Here is a 24,556-nt window from a genome sequence, read left to right as displayed (position 1 = left end):
AGGCATGCTACTCTTGTGACTTGCGCCTCCATAGTAAGGGAGACATCTAGGATCACTCCCAAGTTCCTGGCACAGGCTGCACTATTAAGTTAAACCCTGGCCAGATCAGGCAAACGTGCTTCCTGATTTTGCTCCCTTCCTTCCCAGCCACAAGATCTCTGTCTTGGAGGGGTTGAGTTTCATGCAACTCTGCTCTATCCATCCAGCTACCACTTCCAAACAACTGGAAAATGTATCTGGGGGTGTCTAGGTGGCTGTCCATGAGGAGATAGAGCTGGGTGCCATCTGCTTATTGATGACACCCTAGCCCAATACTCCAGAACTTCTTCATACAAAGCAGATGCTCTTCCACTGAGCCTTGGCCCCTTCCCCTATACTTACTTTGTGACAGGCTGCAAGCATGCCCCTGGAAACTGCACACGTAGCTCCCTCCACATGGCCAGCACAATTTTCATTTTATGGATAATCATGAAAGGGGAGCAGGCGAGAAGGAGTAGGAGGGACTGAGACAGGTGTTCATATGACCTGTTGTAAGATCCTAAGCTGCCTGCTTTTCTTTGCCCATTGTTATGCTTTACAACAACTTTGGTGCTCAAAAGGAGAGGCACATGCAAAGTCAAGAAGACCGTGGTGGCCTGACATTCTAGCAGCATACACTCCCTTCACAGCCAGCCAGCTATGTGGCTTCCAGCTCCACAGAGGAATCACTGCTTGTTTGGCTAGGAATATTTTGTTTGGGCATCTTGCTGCTGTGTATCTAGAATAAGGAGCCAGTGAGAAATATGATTATATTTAATTTTCCCACTCACATTCAGCAGAAGATAGGCCTGAAGGAATGACACAAGCTCAAGGGTCCAAGTGCAGTGTTGTGTTCTTAGTTTTTGTGTGTTTCTGTGGGACATCTGTTGTGAACTGTCCGTATACCTTACTTAATGTAAGCATTATAAAATGTAGACATTGTAAATACTGACCTATATTTTTAATGTTAACCCTTTCATTTTGCTGCTTTTTCTTTCAGCTGCTTCATGTGCATGAGATCTTCCTAGATTGTCACTACAACTGGGAACTAGTAATCTGGTGTATTTCATTAACTCTGTTTCTTCTGAGATTTGTTACACTTGGATCTGAAACAAGCAAAAAATACAGCAATACCTCAATATTACTTACTGAACAGGTAAGAGAAATGACCCTATTTCAACATGAGGAAGATCCACCTTTCTAATTTAGAAACTGAGTACAAAAAATTCTGGACTGTCATTGTTCAAACACAGAGATTTGTATAAGCCACAGGTTTATAGTGATCTATATAGTCACATTTGCTTTGTAAAACTCAAGTCCATAATATTGCATGTACAGATTGCTAAAGTATAAGATTAAAATATAAGATTAAAATACAGATTTCTTACTGCCAAAGAACACATCTGCAAATGAATTTGGCTCTTTAAAGGAGCACAGATATTATTGCTTGAAGTTTTGGAGATGCTTGCTTTTCATTAGACCATGCATGCAGTTGTCTGAAGTCGTAATCTTCTCAAAGTAGATTGATCTCCAACAAAGATTAATCATAAATATCTACCTATTAATGCCATTACAATGGCTTTTCTTTCTCTGGTATAAAGGGGCAATAGTTGGACAAGTTCGGGAATTTTCGGAAGGGATTCCCAAAGCAGATAGCACTGTTATGTAGTCAGAATTGGAGCTATTTGTACAGAAGTGGAAACTAATTGATTGTATGGTATAAAATACCTTGATCTCGTGTTTTTTTTTTTTATAGGTCTCTTAATTTGTATTTTACATTTGTCTGCTGATTGCCCTCTGGGATCATGTGGAAATCTTGGACAAACGTTGTGTGTCTGGTGGGGCAGGGGGGCGACAGGAAAGTTCCATTCTACTGATGGAAAATTTAGTCTGTATTCAAGGGACCTGAAGTCATGTCCCATGAAAGGGGGTTGGGCTATGTGTTACTGGCTTTTGAAACACTTGGCCAAGAGCAAGAAGGCTTAATTTCTAAAATGAAAGGTACATTGCAGTTACACAGTGGTAAGGAGAAAATGTTCTCCATACTTAATATTATGGAAGCAGGCCATTGACCTGTTAACTTAATGCATGTTATAAAGTTCTGTTTAGGAAAGTAATGTTTTTTCTTTGCTAGATAAATCTGTACTTGAAAATGGAAAAGAAGCCGAACAAGAAGGAAGAACTGACACTAGTGAATAATGTTTTAAAACTGGCTACAAAATTACTCAAGGTGAGAATAAAATTGGAGTGCTAGCATATATACTTGTACATTGATCTTGCTTAACAAGGCCTTTCTGTTTCTAGTTTGTTTGTTTATTTATTTATATTTTTATACCGCCCTCCCCAACGGCTCTGGACAGTTTACATTTAAAAATTTGAAATATTTACATAGAACACTCTCAAAATCAATATAACAATAACATACCAACTAGAACAGTATTTTAACAATAACTTTGACACTCCCTCAGAGGAAACCCTTCCCAGAGGATGGGCTCTGTTGGGCCATCCTGTTTAAAACAGGCTGCCCAGCTGAGCTCTGGCTAAGCCTCCTGTGGGGAGGGAGAGTTCTCCCTGCAGGAACGGCTCCTTAGTGGGCTCCTTTGGGCTCTCTGGTCTTAACCTGACTGCTGAGCCAGAGCCCTAGGTGGCCCTGCAGGGAGAGTTCTCCACACAGGATTGACTCCATTGCAGGCTCTGTGGGAAGTTTGGTGGGCCCCTTGGTGGGCCTTTGGGGCAGTTTGGTCTAAACTGGGCTGCACAGCAAAGCCTCCCTGCAGAACCGGCTGGCTGGCCAGCCAGCTGCTTTGTATACTCTGGTTTAAAGGGACTGTCCAGAAGAGCCCCAGCTGAGCAACTGCTCACCTGTTCTTAGCAGCTTTGCTGCTGCTTTTTTTTCTTTTCTTTTTCTTTACCAGTATTGGGATCCAGGATTATTCAGAAATCCCCAAATTTTTCCAGGTCAAGTAGACTCAAACCAAAAAATACCGAACCAAAAATTGCATACCCCTAGTGTTATTCATTGTAATGCAGTTCATAGTGGTGGTATATTTTTATAATTCAAATGCTGTGTCCTCGCTCTTGAATTATAAGGCACTTAACTGATATAAATCTGATGACAAAAAGTTAGAGCATCATTTTCCTGCTTTGGTGTAGTGGCTAGGAGCGCAGACTTCTAATCTGGCGAGCCGAGTTTGAGTCCCCACTCCCCCACATGCAGCCAGCTGGCTCACCCAGAGCTCCTCGCAGCACTAGAAGAGCTGTTCTGACTGGGAAGTGATATCAGGGCTCTCTCAGCCTCACCTACCTCACAGCCTCACCTACCTTCTGGTAGAGAAAAGTGGCATATAAGAACCAACTTCTTCTCCTTTACACAGTATTGTTTTTTCCTCCTTGATGCTTCCAAAAGATGGGGGGAAAGTCAGAGCAAGCTACTACCATTAATTCTTTGTGAAGGTTTCAACGTATAATATTGATGACAGCCATTTTCTTTGATACACTATCTCTGTGATACAAACCTAAGGGGTGATTGATTCCCATCTATCCTTTTTAAAAAGCCCAGACTGTGCATATGGATGTGGAGGGAGTCTCACATAGCCCAGAGGGAACTGTCAAGTCTGGGACATGCCTTAATTGTGGTAGGGATAGGGACAGAATCTGGTGAGAAGGAGGACCATTGGTCTTAAAATCTGAACCAAGTAGCTTACAAAGTATTAACTTGTAAATCTTTTTTCTCATTCCTAGGAGCTGGACAGTCCCTTCAGGTTATATGGCTTGACAATGAATCCTCTGCTTTATAACATCACTCAAGTTGTCATTCTGTCTGCTGTTTCTGGTGTTATCAGTGATTTACTTGGATTTAATCTAAAGGTACAATCTATGCACCACTATTTTTTTCTAATGTCATTTCAATATTGCTTTATGAATATTAGTAAATTAATTTCCTTCCGTATTGCTAGTTTTCATTTTTAAGTACATTATAAAGAAGCAAACCTCACACTAGGGAACGGAAGCAGGCCTCCCTTGAACTGCAACACTAAATAATTTGCATGAACTTATTTGCTTGGAACCTCCAAACAATATGGCTGGAATACTGTCAGTGGTATGTGACATGATGTCATTTCAGCAGTCACAATATGAACATTTGTTTGCAGCATGAATATTGAGATAAAGCCCCCTATTTATTTGGAGTATTTTTCAGGAGTCTCAGCTTGTCTAGCCGTGGCCAAGAAGACAAAAGTTTCTTATTCCTGGCTATCATATATTTAGTCTTTCACATGTAAGACAGAGAAAGGACACGATTCCAGTAGAGCAGAGGTGGCCAAACATGGACATCTGGAAAGCCATAGTTTGGCCACCTCTGCTGTAGAGTAAGGAAGCCCCTTCATTGGATGGCAACGCAGTACCCACTGTGTATATTTGCTGTTCAGACCTGCATTTCTTAGTCTTGCTCAGTGTTAACTTTTCTGTGGCTGCATTTAGATGTTGTGAATCTCTGCTGGTTTGTGACAAGCATAAATATGATTTGTAGATGTGGTTATGCACCACTTGTCTCCTCCCTGCATAAGTTTGAACAGGATTAAAGAGATCCAGGTTTCGGAAGTCCTAAATCCAGTTTGCAGTTATGTCCAAGGCAAAAAATTGGTTTCTCACCCCTTTCAAATCAAGAGAAGATTTTGCACAAGACACAGAGCAAGGGAGTGTGCAAGCACTAGGAGGAGCCATGTTTCACCAAGCAGAGAGATGCAGCCTGTAATGCAAGAATTGGGGGTGGGGGATGAATTGTTGCTGCTGTAGTTCTGACCACTGTGGCAAAGTAGGTGTGGTTATAAAACAATGTTTGTGTTTTTGAGACCCTTTATGATCTCTGTTTAAAGGTATTAAAACTGCTTTTGTTGGTATTATTGCTGTGAGATTACCTTCTTGCCCACTATCCTAGCATGGAGGAGAAAATTGTGCAAATAAAATGCAAATAGGAAGCCTGCAGTTGTTTTTGTCCTGTTTCAAGCCCCTGAAATTGTTTTTGTGCTTTTGTTTTAACTTTCAGCTCTGGAAAATTAAATCCTGACACTTTGCGAAAAAGAAACCAGACACAATCCTCTGCAAAAGAGAACTGATTGATTCAGCTCTCTCAAAGCAGTTGCTGAATCCGTGCTCAGATGTTATGATCTCTTCAAGGATATTGTTTGAAAATTTGAGGTGTTTACATCTGACTGTTTTGTGCAATCTCTGTATTTATTTTACCTTTTCAATTTTGTAAACTGTTTTAGCTGACATTGTATTTTATTTTGAAACACTGATGTGCTTTGAAAGGGTCAAAATGGGTATCCAGGTATTGGTCATTCAAAACTGATCAAATGTGCTTCATTTTAATCCCCCCCCCCTTCAAAATGGAGCCCAGTGCTAGGCTTTTATACTTATAAAGTTCTCATTACAACAATGTCATGCTGAAGTCATTATACTGAATATACATACTATAAAATGTTTAGAACATTTCATTGTGAACCACCCTTTCAGGGTAGTATAAGAGCACCAGCATATTGTTGGTTACAGTAGAAAGTGACATTTACTGTAATAACAATGCAGTAGACCAGGTAGCTGAAATTTATTTATATATATATATGTGTGTGTGTGTGTAAGTATTGTATCCTAGAGCCAGCAGGTGTTATTACTGATGTGATTCCTGGATTCTAAACATACTGTGCTGAAGTTTAAACTTCACTGAATATTAGTAAGGTATTACATAGCAGGTCAACAAGTGCTCTTTGATAACATTTTTATTGGAGCAATAACTGTAAACTGTTACCATGCTGTAAGATATTTTGATAAAAAAATATTAGCTATAGTATTTATTTGAAACACTGGGCTGTTTGCACAGCTTTGTCTGTGACGCTCAACATCTGCACTTTTATTGTTACTTTTAATAATGATCTTTATATATACTAAATGGAATATATTATGGTGAACTGTGGTGCAATAGTGTTACCTCGAAAGATGGCTATTTAGACTTTGAGAGACAGACACATTATGTATGTTCAAGATAGTTGCTGTCCATAGTACATCATAGTATATGTGACTTATACCACACAGCGAAAATAACAATTATGTGTATGAAATGATAGCTCTTTTAAAAGATTAAGTCCTAAACCTGTTCAGGAACAAGTGGGTTGATATTAATAGAAGCAGACATTCTTGGAATTCCAGGTTACAATCCGGTCTACACTTTAGAGTAAACATATTAAACTTAGTAGGCTTACTTCTGTATAAACACAGGTCCGACTGCTACATTGTGATCCTTCTTTCTAATTTATCTTTTTTAATTTCCCTGGATAGGAGAAAATGCTTTCAAGAAATGAGACCCAGTTATGCCCAGATGCCATTTGATACTAATTTTGTTTAATTTTTTTTTAGCAAATATAGGTTAACAGTAGTTAGTGCTGTCCTTTCCAATAAGTAACTAATTTTTAGTTATGCAGTTAATCACTCAGTTTGAACTCTAATAATGCTGTAGAGAGTCCCCTTAATGTAGAGATGTGGTATTGTGATACATCAAATGCTTACTGTGAACATTCAGAGTATTTGAGTTGCCTCATTCGCTTCAATAGTGTGGTCAGCTTTACATGCACAATGACATGTAGATACCAAGCTGCCTTTCCATTGATATGAGTGGGATTGCCCACATGCACAGTAGCTCTTGTGTGTTCTTTACCATCCACAGGAGGATCTTGATTAGGGTCACTGCATCTGGTTTAGGTATGTTGCGGTATCACTGTACTGTGAAGCAGTATAAATTTATTTTTAATATAATATGGCCAAGCTGAAAATCCTTTAATTATCACTAGTTCATGCTACTCTCTAAAATCATAAGAGGAAATTATGTTTAAAGGGACAAGATGACCATATAGAATATTCCGCACTGGAGAATGTGCATTCTGTTTACCATTCCCCAAACCTCCTATTTTGTGGGCTGTAACAGCAGAAAACATTGTGCTGATTAAACAAACAAGATTTATCATCAGACTTTCAGAATTATTGAGAGAGATCCCTAATTCTGTGGTATAATGTATTTTTATATATAAAGCAACATAAACATTTTGTATTTTATTTCTTGCTGTACTAATGTTTAATAATGACCAAAGTGCATTCTATTTTTTCCTCCAAGGAATGTATTACTGGAGCTTTAAGAACATGCTGTGTATAGTTTATCATGTAGAAATCTTTGGCTCTGTGGTCTGTTCTTCTTCCTCTGTTGTCTAATGATGGGGTTGTGTTTAGGAATAAAGTATATTTTATATTTTTTTCTGAATACGGTACAGACCTACACAGAACTAAATTTTGCACAGAATATATTTTAAGAAAAAAAAGCACAGCAGGAGGTGTGTAACGGTAAAAGACAAGTCTTCATTTAAATTTTTTCCAATAGGTTTCAAAACAAAAATATTTTAGTTGCTTGAATTGAATGGAGACTAGGTTATAATGTTAAGGAGTAGCAATTCATGTTGGTGATAAAAAAGAGATTTATACTATACCTCAGCAACTAGAAATATGCTAGATTGTTGCACTCATTATGGCAAAGTGGCAAAATTTATAATGAGGACTTGCAAATAGTGAAGTATCTCACAGTAAAGGCTGGTGTATTGAAATCGTTGCCATAGTGTACATAAATCATGCAAGTGAAAGGCTGAGTGTCTTACATCCCTTGTTTGGAAAAATAGAGGTAAGAAGAAATGTGGCAGATCTTGTGTGTTATAACCGTTTTTGACACGTTTGTAACAAAGTGTGATCAGGCTTGGAATAAAACATTCTTTGACTGATGGTATAAACCAAGTGTGTCTCTGTGTTTTTACTAACAGAATTTGCAGCATTTGCTAGAGACAATAGAATGCCAGGGGAAAGTGTGATTCAAGTGGGTAGCCGTTTTGGTCTGAAATAGCAGAAAAACGTTTGAGTCCAGTGGTGCCTTTACAACCAACTAATACAGTGGTTCTCAACCTTGGGGGTCGCCTGGACCCTTCCATGGGGTCACCAGGTTGGTGGTCGCGGTGGTGGCATTAGCAGGTGGTGGGTGGTGGTGGCAGCCAGCAGCGGCGGAGCCACAGCACTGGCCACCTCCAGATTTTTGTATGCCTGTGTGAGCTTGCCTGATGCACCTGCTGTTCCCCACCTCGTGAAGCCCCACATGGAAGCCAGCTGACCTCAGGAGGGTCCCAGCTGTCCGGCGAGCCGGCAGGAAGTGAGGAGGAGCCCAAATTGCCCGGCTGCATGGCCAAGAAGAGCCAGTGAGGTGGCTTGCGATGGCTGTCCCTGCTGGCGCGGGCCTCGTCCTCCCCAATGGGTGGGAAGTGTGCGGGCAGCAGAAGGGGTGAGAGAGATCATGAAGTCCGCGCGAGCTGCTGCCACGTCTCCTTTCCTTACCGCTCCCCTTTGGGGAAACTGACGGCCCCCCGTCGAAGTCATCCCTTCCAGCGGGTGGTGGAGGCAGTGGAGCCATGGCAATGACTGCCTCCACCCTGCCTCGATCGTTGTGCACCTGTGCGCCCGCACGCATGTTGCTGCCATCGCCGAAGTTGGGGTCACGGCCCCCAAAACGTTGAGAACCGCTGAACTAATCCATATAGTTTAGTTGCCAGCTGTTCAGGATGAAACTTTGTGCAGAGCAGAGATGCACCGGGAGTCAATTGGTCCTTGCTCCAAACCAGTACAAGACTGGCAAAAGAGTAGATCTGGAACACAATCATATATAAAGCATTGTACCAGCTGATGTTTTTCTTTTGTAACACTAGCTGCCTGGTCTGTGCTTTTTACAAAAGGAAAACATTTAGATGGCTATTATTCAGTGAGAAATTAGCATGCTTTCAGGTGCTGCAGCCCTTGTAGCAGGAAAGTACAGTTCAGGTGCTGATTCCCATTTTGCTGTGTCCTACCTCTGAGGATGCCAGCCACAGTTACTGGCAAAATATCAGGAACTAAAACTACCAGACAATGGCCACACAGCCCTGAAGACCCACCACAGCCCGTAATATGTTGACCAGTAGAGGGATCAAAACGTGCAGAACAGACCCTCCTCTCTTCACCCCCAATAACAGGAACATACATGCAAAGAAAATGAGAACAGTTCAAATAAAAGCTGGTGTACATATAAGGCCCTCAGTGAATTGGTACCAGGGTACAGGAAGGGCCACTACACTCCCTGCTGTTCATACCACTACTCTGGGCCTCTGCTTTAAAATGTAAGGCAGGTGGTTACCAGAACTTGGACTTTTTCAGCATTGGCTTCCGACCTGTTTTATACTTGTTCAGTCCATTATTTACTAACAGCTCCCAAATGAGCTTCATCTGTCATTTAATGAAAAATTATTTATGAGGGATTAGGTTGCTCCCTTTCTGGAATAATCACAACCCTAAATACAAAGTCCTAGATACTGAATTAAATGAATATTTCTGTCCATTTCAGAAAATACAGCCCAAAGGATGCAATTCAGTTTATTAGCAAACATTTCGCTAATAATTTTGCCTGCCTGCTCAACTGCTGTGGGGAAAGGAGTGACACAAGATTTTTAAAAATCTCTTATTTCTGAGGAGATAGAAACTGAATGCTACAGAGAAGTTGCTATCGATAGTTATTTCACATGGTTGCTGTTTATCCCACAAATAGGTTTCCTCCCTCTACAGCTTCGATCTGGAAGGTTTTAGAGCAGCAGCAGTAGTACCGCATGGTGCACAGAAAACCACATTTGCTGTTACTATTGGCCCAAAGAGCCACTACTGCATGCCTTGTGTGCCTTGCCAGAAAACATACACAATAGTATGTGGAACTATTAATATTCCATATATAGTAATAACCTTTTAAAGTGCCACAATGAGATTACTCCTGAGACTACCAAACCCTGTTGAACCCTAGCTAATTTTCGAATATCTGGAGCAAGCGGAAGGCGTTCTCTACTTTCACCCTAGCGTAGAAACAACAGCTCAGCTGACAGCATACAGTGGTCAAGGTTTCTGGAGGTGAGTAAACTGCTTGTGGGGAAAGGAGAGAAAGACCATCAGTGCCATACTGTGGCCACCTTGCTGTTTTTCTGGGTGGCTGCTGTGGTGGTGGTGGTTCTGCTACGCTACCATCTTGTTCTCCTAGCATTTGCCTGAGTGCTGGGGCGAGGCTTCAGAGAAGGGAAGGTGTGTTGGAGAGAATGGGCCCTTCCACCCCAGATAGAGGCTTGCACCTCAGGGAGGTTCACAGTTTACCTCCAGTTCTTCTAGCAGCAGCTGTCTGAAGAAGGGAACATTCTGGGCAATGGTCTCTACCTCACTTTCCTGAAACATGGGGTAGATGCCGTATTGAGGGACAGTGCTTAGAAGAGCCACATGTGGCTCCTGAGCCAGTATGTATAATTTAATTTAAGTATGATATCTGCCACATATGGCTTCTCTTCACTGCCACATCAGTAATGTCCATCGGGAACTACCTGTTTTTCACACTTCTGCATTTTATCACATTTTCCAGTTTTTAGAGATTGCCCTGTTACAGAGCCTGGAGGTGTGGCCTGGCACACCTGACGGAAAGAATCCCTCCCCCTCCCTTCCCTCCATTCCCAGGGAAGAAGCCTGGAGGAGTGACCTGGCAGAGGCTGTCTGACTGGAGGAAACCTTCCCCCTTCTCTTGGATCCAGACAGAAGCCTGGAGGAGTGGCCTGGTGGGAGCCACTTTTAAAAGCTTAACTATGCCTGACTGAAGGAACCCTTGCCTGGTTGCCGTCAGTGTGAGTGTGAAATCTTAGAGACCTGGATTTACAGAGCCTTGCCATTTTAAATGCCTCTTTGTGAAAGGTTCTGTGTCAAGAAGGCATTGTGTGGGTTTGTTTGGACCTCTTAAAGCCTCTTTAGTTTTGGAGAGCTGCTGAAGTGGCTGGAGTTTCCAGGTCTTTTTAGCTTTGTTCTGAGACAACAAACTAATTTTGCTGAAGAGCTGCTGAGCTTCCTTTTACCACTTGTGCTAGTGAGACTGCCTGAGTCAGAACTTGATCTCAGCTCCATGTCCTCTTGCTAATGCCTGGTTCTCAAGGCTAACATACACCTTTTCTGCATCACAAATCTGGCGTGGAGTGCAGTCAGGGGGCTAATTTCCACTTCCGAATGATGTGGGCGCTGGTCCAGGGAAGTCCCAGGGTCTGTGCAAGGGTCACTTACGGGTCGTCCTGTCCATCCTTTCTTTGGCCACATCATGCCTTCTTCACAGCTTTAATTATTATGGTGCAGATCTCCTTATTCTCATTCCCACTGACAACCTTGCTAGTTTGATCAGCTCCTTTTCTGCATTGGAACAGTGGCCTCCTACTTTTCTGAGTGACAAGCACCACTCCACTACCAGATCTTACACCTATAATTGGAAAAGAGTCTCTAAAGAGGCTATAACAGGGTTTGCAACCTGCTTCATGTGCTGCTGGTTATACTTTGGCCACTGATTGGGACTCAAACTCTAAACTTCCCTCTTCCTTACTGGATTTCTACAGATGTTACAAAACAGACATAGAATCCCTCATTTGCTTTTCTGCACCTCCCTGGTGCTTAATTTAGAATAGGGATTAAAAATAAAAATTATGCCGCCCTTCCAACTGTGGAATGAGGACATAGCGGGTTCTAATGTATGCTCTCTCCATTCATTACAGTTTACAAGGTTAGGGCATCTGATGCCCTGGCTAGAATCCTTACCAGGGAATATCCTTCAGCTCTCCTGTTGCATAAAGCTATCCTTATACTTGTTTCTGATGCTAACATCTGTACACTCCTTGCAGTCCTTGAATGTGACTTTTCTTGGGTTTTGATCTGCTGAGGACCCAACACTACTTTGTATTAGTCTCTCAGTTTACAAAAAGTTTTGGACAGTGTCCTCAAATAACCCAACCCTGTGGGTTGATATCCTGTCTTCTTGAATGCATGATTGTTCAATGACACTATTGTTATTATGTCTCTTTATAAAAGAATGCTGTTTTTTTTGCCATATTCCTGTGTGTATTTGTGGAGAGCCCCCTAATCCTTTATAACAGTGGTCCCCAACCTGCGGGCTGAGGCCCAGTGCCGGGCCGCGGCTCCCTCTTCCCGCCCCCCGAAGCGAGAAGCTCGCCAGGCCGCGAGCAAATCGGCCGCCAAAGCGGCTGATTAGCTTGCGGCCCGGCAAGCTTCTTGTTTCAGGAAGGGGGAGGGAGAGAAGCTTGCCGGGCTGCAAGCTAATTGGCCACTTTGGCAGCCGATTTGCTGGTGGCCCGTAGGGGCGGAGAGAGGGAGCCGCGGCCGCTGGCATGGCGGCGACGCAAACACGCATGCGCTGACTGCCACGCATGCGCATTTGCGCCCCCACCGGGTGCAAACACGAGCGCGGCAAACGCATGCGCGTTTGCACTGGGGCTGTCGTGCGTGTGCGGGGCCCCGGGCCGCCCTCTCCCCCCACTCTGGCACAGTGGTCCGTGGCAGCCGGAAGGTTGTGGACTGCTGCTTTATAAGACAGTTCTGGATGAAGGTCAGTATGGAACACTAAACAACTGTTGTTCTCTTCCTGTCTGACACAGTAAGAAGGAAAAGGAAGTGTTATATGCAAACAGGTTTGCCAGCCCTGGGTTGGGAAATATCTAGAGATTTTGGAGATGGAACCTGAAGAAGGGAGGGACTTCAGTGGGGTATAATGCCATAGAGTCTACCTTCCAAAATAGCCATTTTATCCAAGTGAACTGATCTGTGGAGATAATTGAAATCCCAGAAGATCTCGAGCGACTACCTGGAGGTTGGTAACTCTACATGAAAATAGTTTAGGAACTGCTAGTGGAGGATACCCATGTCTCCCAAAGTGCTATAAAAACCCCGCCCAAGTAAAAGTTTTCTGTTTTCTGTTCAAATTAGTTCAAAGTGCAGTTCAGGTGTTCTTGTTGGTCCCTACAGGAGAGGAATATACAGGGCTGGATCTTCTAGGTGGGTTCTGCTGCATAAAAGCCATACGAGATGCGTCTGTGGGAACAAGTCTTCTCGAGCGTACACAGAGTACTCTGCCTCTCTTTTAGGTTGCCTATCTGATCTTTTTCTCTAATTTCTTTCCGGTACCACCAGATGGCACTACAACCCAGCAAAAGTCTACATTGGATGACTTTCTTTGTCACGTGTTCACAAGAACATGTTCTCTTATTAGAATGACGGTGATCACTACTATTTATTTGTTTTGGTACATTCTAACAGAAATTTAACCAAATTCTGTTTTCACGGTATTTATAAATCCTCCTTCAGGCTAATCTGCCTGACAGAGTGTTTGTGCAAATGAAATTGCAGAAAGGAGATTGATTCTTTGGGTCCCTATTGGGAAGAAAGGTGGAATATAAAAAAATATAAATAAATGAAGAAAATACAATCATAATTAAAAAGGAATAAGATTAGCATCATAGCCTTCCAATAAGAAATATTTGTGCACAGAAGGAAGTTTGTGCATGCCGTATCCTTGCTAGGTTGGGAATTCTTTAGCAAACCAAGGCCAGATGTAGACAAGTCTGCAAGGTGTAGTTTGGATGGGTTGCAACTTGCATTGAAGACAGGATGCAAAGGACTTCCTTTAAATCTGGATGTTCACATATGCCTTTTTCCACCTCTGATCTTGAAGGCAATCCAAAAGCTTAAAATTTCAAGTAGCAAAAAAACTAAAGTAACATGTAGATATTTAGAATAGCACTCCGCATTTTAAAATGTTGTCTGTGTAACATCCAAAAACACCCCCCCCAAAAAAAAACATCCCACTTTATTTGCAAAGGGGCATCAGCTAGGTAGCCTCATTCAACAGGCAATTCAGAATGAAAGTATAAATCATGTAGTTCTTACTTACATGATTCATAATATAACATGTTCCAGTTTCTTAAATGGAGAGGGTTTATCAAGATTCTATCAATGAGGAAGAGCTGGAGATTTTTTTGTAACCCTTCCAGGAGAGTTTGACCTCTAGAAATGGCTAAATGCATAGCATTCACACTTGAGGCTCCAGGCTGCACCTGATTCAATTTCATAGCCAAAGGGAATAGTTGAGCTTAACATTCTGCCATTGAACAAGCTCTGGGAACCAGAGTCACTGCTGACCACCTAAAACTGGGAGGGAAGAGAGCATGGGTGGAGAAGAGGGCTTAACCCTGCCCCTTCCTCACAGCCCCAGCGGATCTTCCTATACATTTGGAAAGCCCAGTGGAGAAGAGGTGGTGGTGGGAAAGACTGAAGCACTCTTTTCTAGTGTCTGCTGCTTCTCATCTTTAAATCATGCCTCTCCCCTGTCATTTTTCATCTCTCTGTTGGAGGTCTGCTGCCAGAAATTAATTTGACCCTAAAAGAAAACCAAGGACAAGACTGTGATGCTCTGATGAAATTAACCAAAGTTGCTTTTCCCCCTTCATGTCATTCACTTTTCTTTGCTCAGTGGAAAAGGTATCTCAGTGCTGGAGAGACCAATAAATGAACTCTGACATATTTATTTTTATGCTATTCAAATAATACAGGTATTTTTAGGGACTAGTATTACCATCCTCCATATGAGCCTCTTGTGGCACAGAGTGGTAAGGCAGCCGTCTGAAAACTTTGCCCATGAGGCTGGGAGTTCAAACCCAGCAGCCGGCTCAAGGTTGACTCAGCCTTCCATCCTTCCGAGGTCGGTAAAATGAGTACCCAGCTTGCTGGGGGGTAAACGGTAATGACTGGGGAAGGCACTGGCAAACCACCCCGTATTGAGTCTGTCATGAAAACGCTAGAGGGCGTCACCCCGAGGGTCAGACATGACTTGGTGCTTGCACAGGGGAAACCTTTACCTTTACCTTTATTACCATCCTCCAGGTGCAGGTTGGCGTTCTCATGGAATGACAACTGATCTCTAGACTAGGGGTAGTCAACCTGTGGTCCTCCAGATGTTCATGGACTACAATGCCCATGGGAATTTTAGTCCATGAACATGTGGAAGACCACAGGTTGACTACCCCTTCTCTAGACTACAGAGATTAGATTCACTGGGAAAATGGCTGCTTATAGTCCATTGAACATCCTCTCCTCTTCAGAATTATGTATCTCCAGGCTAGACTCCCAAATCTCTAGGAATTTTCAAGCCTGGAGTTGGCAACTCTAACTGAACATATATGGGGCAATATAAAATGTCTTGTTGTGACCATGATGCTGTGGCAAAGCCAACAGAGCCCTTTTGCCCACCAGAAAGTATCTCACAGGCCATAGCCCCTGTGGTACAAAAAGGCATTTGTCATGACCCTCTGCTCAGCACTAGGGTGTGAAATCCATCATAGGTTGTTGAGGTGTAAATTCTATGTATATAAAAAGGAAGGAGCCGAGGTAAAAAGTATAAATCCATTCACAAATCATCCAAGGGTAAATTCTCTATGCAGTTGGCTATGGCAGAATTAGCAGGGCTGAAGAGTCCTGATTTATAAAGCCTTCCGGGGAGGAGAGTAAAATCATGGCATAAAGCAGAGGGAGACAGAGCGATATGAAATAAAGGAGGTAATAATGGTATGGTAGCAGACTCAGAAGAAAGCAAAGAGAATGACAGAGAAAACAGGGCAGTGTTCCACAATACTCTTGCAGAACTCTTCTTGCTGGGCAAATTATTTTTGACGGGAGACAAATAATAAGGGATTTAGGCCCAGAGGGAAGTGAGTACCATTGTTCTTTTGTTAATATATGCTACCTACAGGGGAGGGCTGTGGAATTTGCTGTAAAGATGGAAAATTGCATGGAAAAGGAATCCTTCCCTGTGGCCAGCTCAGGGATCATACCATGCTCCCTTAGAAAATAATCCTACTCATACCCTGACCCTTTGATTTTATTTATATATAGTTCACTTTTCTCACTGAGACTCAAACTGGATTAAATAGGGTAAGTCAATGCAACCAATCAGATGAGACACTTAATAAACAATGCAATAGAAATAGGAATACAGGAATTCGAAACAAAGCAAAAATGATATGTCAATGTAGAAAATTGTATTACTAAGGTAAAAACACTGCATCAAGAGCAAGATAATTCATACAGCAAATAGATGCTATAATATACCTTGATGTAGTCCATAGGGATGGACACGGACTGGGAAAAAGCAGTTTAGTTCAGGGTCCATGGTTGCCCATGGACCAAACCCAATGAAGTCAGGAAGAGCATTTACAAACTGGACTGGTTTGTGGCTCTGCAAACCCAATTGAAAGGGACTGCAGTCCCTTTAAATGTGGTTGGCAGAAACCCCCAAAGCAGCTGAGCAAGGTGGAGCAGCTAGCTCAACTCTGCTCAGCTGTTCTGAGCTGTTTTGTGCAGTCCCTTTTAAAGGACTTCTCTTCCCCAATTCTGTCTGGAGTTGACAACTCTAATTGGGATTGTCAAGGAAGAGACTTCCATTCTCCCTTTATCATGACTGCATGGCCAAGAGAAAGGGGATGGATCACTTCTCCCTTTCATTTGGCTGCATGGCCAGGAGAAAGGAGGGGATTGGCAGTCTTTAAACAGGGGCTGATACATTCATGGATGTTTTATGCTGATCCTGCATTCTCCCAGTAGGATTATACTAGATGGCACGTATGGCCTCTTCCAATGCTATGATTCTATAATTGTTGGGAAAGGGTCTTCCCTTCTCCCCTTTTCCTTGTCACCATAAGCCATGGCCAGCAGAAAGATAGGGTTGAAGTGCTGCTAGAAGGGTGCATGTAGGCGATGCCAGAAGGGCACGTGTAGGTGATGCCAGAAATAAAAAATATTTTATTCAGTTTTGTGACACAAAGTGTGCCTCTTGAAAGTTTTCTTCCCCCAAAATCAGGAACGATATTAATTTATAAAATGACTCGTGATCCCATAAGGAGTGGCGTTCAAAAAGCACTATGCATCTATGATTCCATGCATAAGCATGAATTAAAAGAAAAATTAGCAGGCATCACGGGACCTTTAAACTGCATCAAAATATGGAGAAAGGGGATTCGTTGCCTGAATTGATTGGCAGACCAAAGTGCGACATACATAAGGCTCGTTGCTCTCTTCTGCCTTTTCCAGCAGCAGATGAGGAGGGTGAGACTTGCAAAAAGATGGCAGACAAAGGTGAGACAGCAAAAGCCGAGGAGGGCCTTGGAGGTGCAATATAATATGAGTGCTTCGCCATTCCGTGGGCATAACACTATTTTTACTAATGTGTGGAAATTCCCTCAGTATTCCTAACTCACAATGGGTGTGTCCCTGTCAGACCATGCATTGCTCCTACTACAATGACATTCGTTCACAATATTGGTAAACTCCCCAAGAAGATAAGAGCAGTTCTACCCTCTCTTTAGAACAGGCTTCTTTCTCTTCATTAGACTGCAACCTCCATTTGAACTGGATCGACTTGAATAATACCTTTTCTGCAATATACTTCTTGGGAGACTTATTTACTGCACTCAGAATCATACTTCTAAGATTGGGCAAAACTCTGCTATGTTAACCAAATGTTCCAATAGAGTTACTTGTAAGTAAGCTTATGGATATGCTCAGCAAACCTTTTCATACCTCTGTGTGTGTGTGCGAGAGAGAAGATTTACTTCCAAACGGAAACCAGACTGCAGGTGACCACAAAGGCAATGTAACACTGTCTGAAGCACTTACCTGCTTTGCCTTCTGGGCAAGGATTTCCACACCATGCAGCCCTCGGTCCACTGGAGTGAGTGACTTTCAAGACTTAGCATCTCAAGCACATCAGAAGAGATTTGAATAGCAAACCACATGTGGGAAGGACCATTGCGTGAACTAATACCTCTTTGCAATGTTGCACTTTGTGGTAGGAAGGCAATGATGCTCTGAAGAAGCCCTAGAGCACATTTTCTCAACCAGGATTTCTTGATGGCCCTGGAAGGGTTTCCTGACTGGGTGGAATTTAATTAAATTTTAATATATTTTTTACATTCGTTAAACATTTATTGGATGATATGTCCATATACGGTCGTGTTGACCTGCTCCCCCCTCCCAAAATGGCCAATGATGGGACTGGAAAGGGTGGGATGGGGAGAGGCACTGGGTGTCCATGTCCAGAGCAATGTTTCCCATTCATATTCTGAATGATGGAGCCATTTCCGGGGATTCTCAAAGCCTGAAGAATGTTCAGGAGTTTCTCAACAGTAAAACAGTTGAAAAAGGCTGCCCTAGATCCTTATCATGGTGGTATAGGAGCTATTTCACATTGCTTTGGCATACACCAAAAGTGTGAAGACCCAGAAATCTGTCTCTGTGTAGACTACTTTAATGTTTTCCCCTGAGGATTTTTTTTTCCAGTTTTCAAGTGAAGAAAATGGAAATTTGGGGGAGCATTGTGTGTGTGTGTGTGTGTGTGTGGGGGGGGGGGAAACTGTTAAAATATTTTATCTTTCAAATCAGTGAAATGCTTTTTAAAAGACAAACATTTATTCACTAATGATGTGTGGTATGAATATGTTTGTGTAAAACAACCACCTGCATTAGGGAATGCTAATTCCTGTGTATACTGTAGACATAGATAACATATTTTCCAGGGTTTACTTTTAAATGTGACAAATTTTGTCCTCATTTAATTTTCTTGCGGGGCGTGCGCATGAACTATAGAAGAGTTCGATCTTTTCAATTTTATAAAGGAGCGCTGCCATCAAGGTTAGCTGCTGCTCAGCTAATTGTGACTGAAGAGACTGTTCCCAGTCATGTAGTTTGTGGTCCCCTTCCCCCATCTCAAATTGTAAAAACTAATGTATATGTGCTACCGTTGCAGAGGCTGTAGCAGTTTGCAGCTGTTTCTTTAATATGGGTTATATTTGCAGTTTTGCTTATATAAAAGTAACATGGCCATACTTTTAATTTCTATAAATATGCCAGATAGTACATTTTTATATGCGAACTAAGAGAGCAACTAACACATTTTATATTGTTACAGTAACATAAGCTTAGATTTGGTAACATATTGCACATGTTTCAAGTTTTCACCCCCCCCCCAAAAAAAACCTGGGGAAAAACAGGTCTCAGGCAGAGTGCAATTGGTCCTTCATTTGTCCCTTGACACCCTCCCATGACCCCACCTACTTTTGAGCTAAAGGTCGCAGACAAAAACAGAAGACAGTCACAGAATAGCATATACATTTCACTTTGTCCACTTGTCAGTGCAGGCAATAAAGAGGAGAGAAACATACACAAAAGAAGCAAAGTCCCCAGGGAGAACAGTTAATGGAACAGAGTGGATTAAAATGAATTTGGTTAGGAGAGGTTTAGCTCCATCTGTCTTGGGCTTCCCACCCTCTATTCCTTCCCAGACAATCTGGGGAAGAAATCTGCTTGTGTATTTTCCCTTGTAAAGGGCTAGAAACTTAAAAGAAAAATGAAAACTTGGAAATTTGGGGGGGGGGGCAGGATGTGTTTCAGAGGGGGCATTTGCCCTTGCCTGCCCTCCTGCAGGCCTTCAGGCCCTGGTGAGTGCATACCATAGTTGACCAGTCTGGATATTGGCACAGCTATCTTTCTATCTAGTGTGACTCTCCAAGTTGTGACCAGGAGGAAGAGACATGAACAGATGAGATGGCAGCTTGTTCCTAGTCTTTCTGAGTTGGTGTGTTTTAGCTGCCTGCCTTTTGTTATATATGTACTTTGGCAAAAATAACATTCTTTCTGCAGTTAAATTATGCATTCCTCCTTCACCGCAACTGTATATTATTAACCCAATATTTTTTTGGTCGATACCCTCCCCTCATAATTGATTACACAGTATAAACAGTTGGGAAAAAAGATTCTTGGATATATATTTTATTTGAGTGGTTTAGAATATCATACAGGTAAACAAGATTTCTGTAAAAGTTAATTTATCCATAGTGGTGCGTTTCATAAAAATAGTTGCTCACTTACAGCCTTTCTGTGACTATTAATACATGGAATTATATTTATAGCAATAGAGCTGTACAAGGTAAATTCACAGCTAACACTACACAGAAATATTATCTGGAATGGGGTTTAGATGATGTGCCATCTTCACAGGTTATCAATTACAGCCGCAGAAAGTAATTACTGCACAAGGAGTCCCTGGGAACTGTGCAAACTGGAATTTATATAGGCATAATCACAATTGTTTTCTGTTCCTTATATCTATGAAATAACGTAATTGGACACCTATTTATAATAGGGGGATAGTGTCCAAAAATTTGAGATTTAATAAATTAACAGCAAATGATGCCAAATGTCTAGGCCAGGGGATAAAGATATATCTATAATTTTTAATTAAAAACTATATATATAATGTATTTTGTAAACAGCTACATATCTTTGTGCTTTCTTTAAAAAATTATAATGGGACTACCTCTTAAAATAAGCATTTCATTTCAAAGGTGCAAAATCCTTTCTGCAGTCTTTTCCAAGTAGCTTTTATTGAAGGAGGCCACCGTATCTCCTGGAGGAAAAATAAACTTCCAATAGCTCTCTCTAATAAATAGTTGGTGAGGACTAACAAGATGTGGACTTCATGTACCAAACCTGATCTTAATGGCTGCTAACATTTCACCACCTCCTCACGCGCTTCTCCAAATCAAAACTTCCACTGGCCTTCAACATCTACTGGATTTGGGCCAGTCACTGAGCAATTTATTTCCAGGTCTCATGAGAGGTTGCCCAAATGCATTTTTGCAACAGTTTATTATTTTGAACCGGTGATAATTGAGATGTTGTTTCTTAAAAAAAAAATTGGTTTATTTCTGGATGATGTGGCTAGGAAAATAGCAACCTTATCAGGGACAAGGAAATTAATAAGGGAACTCATTGGAGAAACTATACCTCATCAGTGTGGAATGAAATATTCTCATGGCACTTAAGTTCTGACTGCTAAATGCTAGTTAAGATATAAAAAGAAATATGGCAAGAAGAGAGCCAGATGAATACATGAGAGTTTTTCAGGGGCCTGTATCTTGGACTTCTTAGAATGTGATAGAGAAGGAGAACTCAAAGATACAGTCTTATCCAAAGAAGATTGGACTAAAGTGAGACACTTGATAGTGCCCAGAGGAGGGAGAGATTGTTGTGAAAGGACTGCAATTTTTCAGGCATTGTCCCTTCTTCATAGTGGAAGCACCACTTTACAGTTCTCAAAATGAGTAGCTGACACTTGGTGTGGATTGTGGGATTCCTTGTGTGGGAACAGGAGAAACCTGTGGTAAATTGCTTTTGAAGCTAGATTTGCAACAACGCTTCCACTCTAACTTTCTCCCCAACATACAGAAACATGGTTTGTTTACACACACACAAAAAGGCAGTAGAAATGGTATCGCACCAGCTAATCCAGTAGGATTCCTCGCTTTGCGTCATGACTTCTGCTACCGGCTTGAGGGTGGCCCATTCCAAAGTGTTAACAGTGGAGACATGTCATGGATGTACAATTTCAAATGCGTCAAACCCCTGTCTGGATATGTTGAGAACAATTTTATTTACAACATTTAACTCAGATAAAAGATTCTCTTCCTCTTTCAGCTTTGCTCTGTGGAGTTTTTATTTAAGGCGATGTTCCAGTTTGTGATTGCTAAAACTTCTTCCAGTTTCTTGATATAAAGTTTGAATGAAAACCCCAAGTCCTTCATGCAATGACAAACAACCTACTAAAGCTACACTGCACCATCTTTGTGGTTTGTCTGTCCTTCATATTATTTTGGTTTCTTCCATAGCTGCCAAAGTCTCTAAAATGAAACTGGGGACTTGAGGGTCACATTTAAATACTGTGTGACGACATGTTGCTTCGACTGATTAGACGCTATGCAGGTTGTCATGGAATTACACATTATTGTTTCCGTTTCTCAATGTTTTCAGCAATGGATGTGTATGGTAGTTAAATAAATTAAATAAATGTCGAACAGAAGCAAAGGAGGATGTTTTGCATCACTGCGAAACTGAGGGCAACAGTCGTGGATCTATCTGCTCATGGCTGATGTGCTAGACTTTAGGACATCAGGTAGCTTATTGGAGCCAGGAATCTTCCACGGTCCTGGCGAGACAGTTGCCTTCCGGGTTGTCGTATTGGTGCTGCGCGTGTTAATGGAGTGGAGGTGTCCCTTCCGTGGGAACTCACTGGGCTTCCTGTCGGATTCCTTCTGACTGTGGTCCGTGTCACTTCCATGTGAGCTGCAGCTATTGCTACTGTACGTCTTTGTAGCACCAGTCGAATCAAGCTTGACGTGTTCAGGAGCTGCAGCTGATTTCTTCTCTGTGGCAACTGTGGCACTGTGATCTTTTGTGCTGAGAGAGCCTCCTCTTTTGCTTTCCAGCCACTTGGCTCTCCCAGTCGGTTCAGCATTGCTTCCAGCATACCCAGGTTCTCGTTCTCCAGCCTCTGCTGTTGTGTTCCCTTCCACTACCTTATTCTCCAAGGTCAGCCTGCTGCTTTCACTGATCTTACTCTGGTTCTCTGAGCTTCCTTTCCTGGAAGCCTCTTCATGCTTCGACCTGTCTACCTTTTGGGGGCTTGCAGACCTCTCTGTTTGCTCCCCTAACCTTTTCTTTTTGTGGCTGTTTGCTGAAAGCTCCTTTGGTTTTCTGACATCAGGTTCCCTCTTGATATCCCATGTTGATTCTGGGTGCATCTGGTGGGAAGGGTCAGAGGGTTGGACTAGATGTGATGAAGAAAATGGTGAGACAATGTCATCGAGGGAAATAGTTACTTCCGGCAGACCTGGGGAGGTGGCAGAGGGGGAACTCCAGGAGTTTGGTTCGTCTGTGGTGACAAAAAGGAATGCAATCATTTCACAGAATATTAAAAAAAAACAGTTATTAATAGCTGAACATAGATTCAGGTGGGTAGCCGTGTTGGTCTGAAGCAGCAGAAGAAAGTTTGCGTCCAGCGGCACCTGTAAGACCAATATGTACACCAAAGAGTATACTCAAAATTAGACTTTGTTGATCTTAAAGGTGTTGCTGACTTTAAACTTTGTTCCAATAGCAGGACAGATATTAAATTCTGGACTCTTTTTTTAAATAGGTGGAATTTTCAATGCAGAGAGGAGGGAAGGGAAATAAGAGAAATAAAGTCAACTGCATCTAAGTAATGACCACTTTAAAATGTCAGCTCCTTAGCTGCAGCCTCAACTTTGCCACAAACAGTATCATATTATATCCTGGTTAAAATCATGCTGGATTCAACGTAAGGCTTTATGACTAAAGCATAAGGTCAAATTCATTCCGGTCTCCATGTACTTTGTAATTTTCAGAAAGACGCACCCTCGATTCACTAAACATTTGGGATTTGTCTGCGGATTTGTCCTAACTAGCCTTTCAGTTGTTCCATCAGAGCAAATAGAACACATTTTGAACAACGAAAAGCACACCTGTATGTAGAAATGTGCGAGTATCCCAAATAGACTCTAGCACTTGATGAATGCATGACATATCCTTTGGGGAATGGTGCTTTTTTGGAAAGAGTAAAAATAATCATGCCGGTGATTGTCCAGAATGCATGCCACATCTTAAAGTGTGTCCTGGTTCCTACTTCTGGCAGGAATCTGGCCTATTTTAATAAATACATCTATCCATCTTGGCCCCAACTTTTATCTCTCCCTCCTCCCCTTGAAAGTGAAAATATATTATCCACATGGCCTGTATTTGCTTTTTTCTTCTATGATAGTATGTTCCACAAAGGGGGGGGAGGAGGTTTGAAGTACCTCCCAAATAGCCTCAGACTCTAGTTTATGGACATCTAAAGGTATCATAACTCAGAACAAGACTCCTTTTATATACAGGTACAAGACAAAGTGGGACATTAGTGGGTCAGTGTAGAAAAGTCTAAAAGTAATTCAACTGGGGATGAATTTTGTAAACTGTTTTGCTACCTTTTCCAGAAAGAAGATTCAAAACGACGAGAGTATCTGTGGTGATTGGGGGGGGGGGGGAGCATCCTTGTTGCTATGGTAACTGAATTCTATGCTGTTTTCCTCACTGTGTTGTAAGGAAGAAACCATAACAGCTAGCAAAACAGAACTGCTCTGGAGTCACAGGCCACTGGAATGTCGATCTCTACCCACATGTGCCTTTCAGGACACATCAGAAAGCTCTCAGGGGATTATGTGCTTAAATGTGCATTGCAATTCTGATGTTGCTTCATAGCTAAATCTACTGACTCCACAACTTCACCGTGTTCTCTATGCAATCTCTGAGTGGCTGGGAAACATTTGTGAAGAAAAAAAAAAGAAATTCCTAGCCTCACAAGAGGTACCAAGTCACATTTTTCAACAGAGGCTATGAATGGGGCAAAAGAAAATAATTCTGAGATAATTTGCCAGCCAATTCAGTACTAATTTCACAAGTTTTATTCATTTTTGCTCATGTGCAACACATTTAAATTCTTTAAATTATGCTCTGAATACAGAATCTTCAACAAGTTGAACTTCTACTTTGCAAAACACACATTTCAACAGTTTGGTTTCAAATTCTACTCCTGACTGAAAGGTTGACAATTGTACACCTTATGCCTGTCCATCTTTAAAGGGTGACGAATCAAACGGAACCTAATGAGTGAACTGAATTTATTGTAAATGGCCAT

At 41.9% G+C, this 24,556-nt stretch overlaps 2 protein-coding genes across 16 annotated transcripts in view; one reads left to right on the top strand and one right to left on the bottom strand.

Moving 5' to 3' along the window:
- The window catches only part of PHTF2 (putative homeodomain transcription factor 2), an 89,052-nt gene extending 81,214 nt beyond the window's left edge, over positions 1-7,838 (top strand). For all 3 annotated transcript variants that reach the window (XM_077338050.1, XM_077338052.1, XM_077338051.1), the window contains 4 exons: positions 1,019-1,174; positions 2,153-2,248; positions 3,760-3,885; positions 5,063-7,838. In XM_077338050.1, the coding sequence (XP_077194165.1) occupies positions 1,019-1,174; positions 2,153-2,248; positions 3,760-3,885; positions 5,063-5,083 (399 nt within the window). In that variant the 3' untranslated portion in view covers positions 5,084-7,838. The remainder of the gene's footprint in view (positions 1-1,018; positions 1,175-2,152; positions 2,249-3,759; positions 3,886-5,062) is intronic.
- An 11,940-nt stretch (positions 7,839-19,778) lies between these two features.
- The window catches only part of MAGI2 (membrane associated guanylate kinase, WW and PDZ domain containing 2), a 652,499-nt gene continuing 647,721 nt past the window's right edge, over positions 19,779-24,556 (bottom strand). For 10 of the 13 annotated variants that reach the window (XM_077338042.1, XM_077338038.1, XM_077338036.1 and 7 more), the window contains one exon: positions 19,779-22,735. In XM_077338042.1, coding sequence (XP_077194157.1) covers positions 21,936-22,735 — 800 coding nt within the window. In that variant the 3' untranslated portion in view covers positions 19,779-21,935. The remainder of the gene's footprint in view (positions 22,736-24,556) is intronic. The other 3 variants (XM_077338044.1, XM_077338048.1, XM_077338045.1) reach the window with 2 other exon arrangements.

Source organism: Paroedura picta, chromosome 5 (genome assembly GCF_049243985.1).
Source record: "Paroedura picta isolate Pp20150507F chromosome 5, Ppicta_v3.0, whole genome shotgun sequence".
In the NCBI taxonomy this organism is placed as follows: Eukaryota; Metazoa; Chordata; class Lepidosauria; order Squamata; family Gekkonidae; genus Paroedura; species Paroedura picta.
This window is presented reverse-complemented; position numbering and strand designations above follow the sequence as displayed.